We start from the raw sequence: 6,238 nt of genomic DNA on the forward strand, positions 1-6,238 counted from the left end.
ACTGGGCTCTAAAACAACTGAGGAATAAGACAAAGGTATAAGGCATATGGGAGCCAGAATGTCATCTTTCTCACTAATAAAGACTTGTAAAGAAAGAATGTGGCTTTATCTGTGGGAAAATGGGCTTTCTAGAACTGAATTCCAGAACAAGACAGATTTGAGTGCCCCGTCACAGGCAAGACTGGAGAAGGAAAGGCCTCCCCACAAAAAGTATCAGAGAAAAACAGCGAGGACAGGTTTACTCCCAAGAGTAGAAGGCATTGGGCTCTACTTGTTAAATTCTCCTTTTATTGTCACCAGCTTAGAGAAAGAAGTGACTGAGGGCGTGTGAGAGGCTCAGAATGTCAGAGCTAGTGGGACGGCCTCCACTGGAGAAGAAAGATTAGAAGAAAAAATTTATCTATCACCACTTACCCAGTCAAACCTAAATTACATCCTGATGAAGATACTAGTGGAGGATTAACTTAATGGCCATTGAAAGATACACATTGATTTTGACAAGAATTACAATATTTCTGAGAGTTGCTTCCAGAGGATAAAAACATAGCCTATGAATCCCCCCCAAAATTTTACAATAGTGGCAATGGGTACACTTGGAAAAAGAATAGACATGAAATGAAATGGATCAAAACTTTAAAACATATATTATTTAAAAAGCAAAAATCTTAGTGTTAATACCGTATGTCCTTGAAGTGTATATATGAGCCTTCCTTCTAGGAGATCCAGAATCTTAAGTGTACCATCTGAAGAAGCAGTGATGAGATAGTTACCCGAAGGATGGAATGACACACAATTAACTCCACAGTTGTGAACTGATTTGTAGAAAACAAAACAAAAGTTTCAGTGAACAAATCTTAATTGCTAAAGAAAACAAAGTAAAAATTTCAGAGAACAATTCTTAATTCTAAAGATGCCCTTTTGCCCGATTAGCAATATTAGGTTGAAAACAAGAATCACAGGCAATGTCTTCGCAACACCAAAATTCCACAGAGCTCACTAAAATAAATAAGTAGTTTGACATCATACAGCTTAAGCTTCTAGCTAATGAGACAGAATGGCTTTAAAAATGAGAGCGTATCATGGAAAGATAATTTTGTTAACCACATAACTATAAAGTCTTCAACTATATTACCAATATAGCCAACGGTTGATTACTACTGGTTCCCATAAGGTATATAACCTAGCTTTCAACTAAATTAACCAATTAATGGCTTGGTACTAAGATGGTGAGGAGTGTGGAGATACATTTAGAGAAGGGCAGTCTTGCCAGCTTGAGAATTCATTTCTGGATACCATCCTTCCAATAGGAGGCAGTATAACACAGTGATTGAAATGTTCTTAGATGTACTTTGTAAACATAAAGACCCAAGTAGGTTCTATCAATTGTTTTAGCGAGTCACTTACCCTCTTTAAGCCTCAATTTCCTTATCTTTAAAACAGGGGTAAAAAATAATAATAACAAAATAAAATAAAACAGGAGTAATAATAATAATACATCTTAGAGCTGTTGTGAGGATTTAACAGTGTCGGCTACCTGGTAACTATTACACTTATTAAGAAAGGGAAATGTGGATTTAATATAAATCTAATATAAACCAAGAAATTGATTCTTTTTCAACTTCAATACATAGGCACAGTAGGATGTTGCTTTCTACCAGTTATAACAAGTATTTGTGCTCACATAACTTCCTCTGAGTCAATTTCTACCCCTGACTTCTCACATAATGCAGACAAGCAGAGTCTGAAAATCTCACAATAACTTCTTTTTTTCACAGTCTTGGCATCATTTTTAAGGTTCCTCTACCAGCCTCTCCACTCTGGCATCTACCCCAGCTTCTCAGAGCATGTTGTTGATGGGGGCTAACTGTTCTCTAATCAGCTCAAAAGCAGCCCATGACTCTCATTAAGAGGGTCAGACCACACTGAGAAGGATAGTCTATCACTTTGAGGGTTTCCCAGAGAAAATCATTGAACAACTGAATTCTCTTGTTATGGAAATTGTTACCTTGATAATGCTGGAGTAATTTGTTCACTCTTATATCCCAGATTTTCACAGTATGATCAGAACCTGCTGAAGCTATGCATGTACCATTAGGGTTAAAATCCACAAAATTCGCAAACCTAGGAGGAAAAATATGATCTAATATTTTGATTTCTTTACTCTCATTTCTTTATTCAGATGGTAATAATTAAGCATCTCCTTAGCAAACTACTCTATATAAATGCACAAATAGCATAGACTTACCCTATAGAATCTGAGAAGTTATTGACACACTGCTTGCTTGTGGTATCCCAAATTTTAATAGTTTTATCCTCACTACATGATACAATTAGTCTTCCATCAGGTGAAAATCTGGAAAGCAAAAGAAAGAAGATTATTTTTGTGAAAGGTTCCTGATAATCACAATCACTCCCACCCCAACAAAAGACCCAACTCCCCAAGCCTGTAACTTCTTGGACATGGGGGAGGCCAGAGAGCTCCAATGGACCGAAAATAGGTTAACTCATTTATAAAGTACTGAAGTTCCCTCATGAACACATCTATCATCCACATGACCCCATTAAAAAGTAAATGAGAAAATTCTCAGACACCTTGTCTACTGTTTTTATGCTATCTTTTCATTTAAGAGTCTTTCCAAGGTTCTATTTTTTTTCTCCTAAGTGCATTTTTAGGATAGACAGAAGAGCAGAGGGCCAAAAGAAAAAGGAAGAAAAGAAAAGAAAGAAAAGAAAAGAAAAGAAAAGAAGAAAAAAAAATTTAGAATATTATAAAGCTATGAATAGCATTTCTATTATTAATGTTTCAGAAATAACAAAAACCTAATTATGTTACAATTTTATTTGTATTTCCCTCTATGCCCAGATCACTATAAAAGTCATCCATTACAGGTGTGGATTATAATTAAAGGATTTTCTTTTAATTTTCTCCTTCTCTCTCTCTTCTCTCCTCCCTCTCTGTTCCTAAGACTGACCTAATTCTTCTAAAGAGAAATTTGTGATCTAGCATTTATGGATTCACCATATTTTAAAAAAGAACATAGGAGCATAATTAAGTTCACCATATTTTAAAAAGGAACATAGGAGCATAATTAAGTTCTATGTAAAATAATCTTTAAAATTTCAAGAAAATAACCTTGCAAGAAAATATCTTCCATGCTGGTAGTTCAGCTTAGTTGTATAATAACATAATATTTTATTAATCTTATCCACCAGAAAATAGGTGTTGAAGATTCAAATATGAAGGGCAATATTATAGAAATGCTTCAAATAGATGAAGTTTATTTTACATAAACCCTGGGGAAGAAACAACTACTCAGTATTCCTGTGAAAATAAACTTTACATAATAATGTAAACAACTAATGCAAGGAATCAAATTATGTCTCTTAATAAGCTATCTTTTTAAAAAATTACTTAATATGAGTATTTCAAATGGTAAGAATATTTCTAAGAGATGACTTGATTCTTACATTTAAAGAAAGCAATGATGAAAAAAATTAATAAAATGGAACTATCAGATTAAAAACAAAGTACAAAAATATTCATCCTACAACATTATTGGCCAAATCCTGCCACTACCATCATCGTCACTATCCTTGCCAACATTTGTTGAGTGACCGTAGTTCTAGAATTGTTCTTAATACATTATCTACAGCAACTCATTTAATCCTTAATTAACCCTACAAAACAGGTGGTACTACTAGCCATAATTTACTCATGAATAAACTGACAGAGTCACACAATCAAGAAGGTATGAACCAGACAATCTGGCTCAGTAGCCAAATCTCTCAGTCACTCTGCTTAAATCTTTGACAGAAAGGAAAGTTTCTTCTACTGGCCAAAGTATTGAGAGCACAGAAAGTTCTAAAGTAGAGAACTGTGAGCCAGATGCTATGTGACTGAGCTCTGACTGACAGGCTAACCACTATACTACACTTTAATAAAAATTTATGTGTGCTATCAAATGCTGTCAGAGTTCCTGAGGAGTTTATGGGGGAAGATATTCATTCACTGATTCATTTGAATATTTACTGAGCCAGAAGCAGGCACTGGGCATTGTCCTGGGTCATGAGAATATGATGGCAAATGAGAGTAAAATCCCTGTCCTCATGAGGCTTTTAATCTAGGGAGGACAAAGGTGGGCGGGCACACAAATAATATAATTTTAGATAATAATAAAAAGAGTTTGTAACAAAAAAATGTGCCAACTTGACATTAGAAGCTCCATAGAAGAAACAGGATTTTAAAGAAACTTATAAATAAGGAAAAAGAGGTATCTTGGCCTGCTAGAATCCACCCCGAGCAGGAGGGGCTATAACCTGAGAGAAATTCCCATGTGCTAAAGAAATGAAGGGAATGTGAACATCAGACAAGTGGAGAGTGGAAGAGACTGGGCAGAAGCTGGCACTAGAGGGAGCAGAGGTTTCTATCTCTAACCCCACATGGTCAAAGGGGGATTCAGTTAAGGCCTTCCTCTGGACACTACATTATAATCCCTGCATATACTCTCTGTATATGTTTTTTGCCTTTGGAGGAGCTGAAAGTCAAGATGGGGGCTTTCATCTTCCCTTCCCTACTTTTATTCTTAATTAGATACATCAAAAATAAGTCAGCACCAATAAAATACACTTCTCTTTGCCCTGACTTTGATCAGGAAAGGACAGTCCTTTCTTTGTTAGGGTTCAAACAACATCTGTGTTGTTGACTTTTAGAATGGCAAGAGGATATAAAATTTCTACCAAGATGTTAACAGATTTCTCTTATTCAGTTCTACCTTTTAAAATTTCCAGAGAGTGTGTCACTAAGATGAATATTATGTTAATCAAGTGACTAATGGATCAGCAGATGTGGACATTCTGTAAAGCATTTGAGAAGTTAACTAAACTACTATTTGATCTCTTAAAATGTATTGGTACTTATTTGAGAAAATGAGGAAATTCTTGAACTTCTTTCTAGAAAAACTGGTTCACAGAGTTCACATGTGCCCTCCCGCTCCTATCTCCTCCCTAATTTAAAAGCCTCATGAAGACGGAGATCTTGGTCTCATTCACCACCATATTCCATGTCAACTAAAGAGACAAACATTAGTAAGAGGAACTCTGAAGCCAGCAGCTATTGAATAGGAGCAGGGAACAGTAAAAATGACTAGAAATAAGACCGCCCAGTCAGTACAGAATCCTGAATTGTAGGACCAATTTTGCAACTGCCCAGCTCTGTAACCTTGTGAAACTCACAACCACCCTGGCCACCATTTTCTATTCGGATAAGGAGAGAGTCTGGATTGCATTCAGACCTAAAACTCTCATAGATTCATTAAAAAAAAAAAAAAAAAAAAAGGCAGTCTCAGAGGGATTTGATGGGCATTTGTGTTTACATACTGGAAGGTGAAGTTCAAGGCAATAAGCAAAACATTTATGTTTTTTAAGTGTTGGTCAGCATTAGAAGAGAAACCATCTGTTGTTGATTGCAGTAATAGGACTCATTCCTGCAACTGCTGAGACAAAAAGCAAATGAAAGAGACATAAAGAGATTTAAGCATGCCATAAAACATGCTAATCATTTGTTGGATCATTTAGCAATTACATGCCCAGACTTCAATTGGGATCTCCACCCTTAAGTACAACTGCCTACTGGGTGTCTCCTCTTGGAATATCCTACAGGCGCTTCCAACTCTGAACTTGTCCAAATCTGAACTCACCATCTTCCTTCCCAAACTGCTCTTTCTCCAGTGTTCCTTTTCTCTGTAAATAGTTTCTCAAGCCAGAAAACTAAGAGTCATACTTGATTCCTCTTTCTCCTCCACACCCCCGCATATCAATCCACTATTAGCCCCAGTCTCCTCAAACCATAATAGGCCTTGCTCTCTTCCATTCTCCACATGCGACAAAAGTGATCTTTAAATCTTAAATTAAAATTTTCAGATTAAAGCCCTTTGTTGCTTTCACATTTCTCTTGGGAAAATGTCTGAAATCCTTACCACTAGTTATCAGGTTCTCCAGAATCTGTTCTCCTTCCTGACTCTTCATCTTCAATGCCCTACTTTTTCTGACCCCACACCTCTCTTTTTTCAGGTCCTCCTCCCTCCTGCCTCAGTATTTCCTCACATGCTGTTTGTTTCCTGTGCCTCAAACACTGCTCTCTGCTCTTTGTCTAGTTTAAAATACCTAAAAGAATCTTACTCATCCTTCGAATCTCTGCTCCCCTCACTTCCTCAAGAAAAGCCTCCCCGAACTCCTCACC

At 36.5% G+C, this 6,238-nt stretch overlaps 1 protein-coding gene across 2 annotated transcripts in view; it reads right to left on the reverse strand.

Moving 5' to 3' along the window:
- POC1B (POC1 centriolar protein B) overlaps positions 1–6,238 on the reverse strand; it is a 96,154-nt gene that overhangs the window by 48,833 nt on the left and 41,083 nt on the right. For both annotated transcript variants that reach the window (XM_011361758.2, XM_023531551.1), the window contains 3 exons: positions 2,246–2,353; positions 2,006–2,121; positions 679–812 (listed from right to left, as the gene is read on the reverse strand). In XM_011361758.2, coding sequence (XP_011360060.1) covers positions 679–812; positions 2,006–2,121; positions 2,246–2,353 — 358 coding nt within the window. The remainder of the gene's footprint in view (positions 1–678; positions 813–2,005; positions 2,122–2,245; positions 2,354–6,238) is intronic.

The sequence above is a fragment of the Pteropus vampyrus genome, unplaced genomic scaffold (genome assembly GCF_000151845.1).
Source record: "Pteropus vampyrus isolate Shadow unplaced genomic scaffold, Pvam_2.0 Scaffold70, whole genome shotgun sequence".
NCBI classification, from domain to species: domain Eukaryota; kingdom Metazoa; phylum Chordata; class Mammalia; order Chiroptera; family Pteropodidae; genus Pteropus; species Pteropus vampyrus.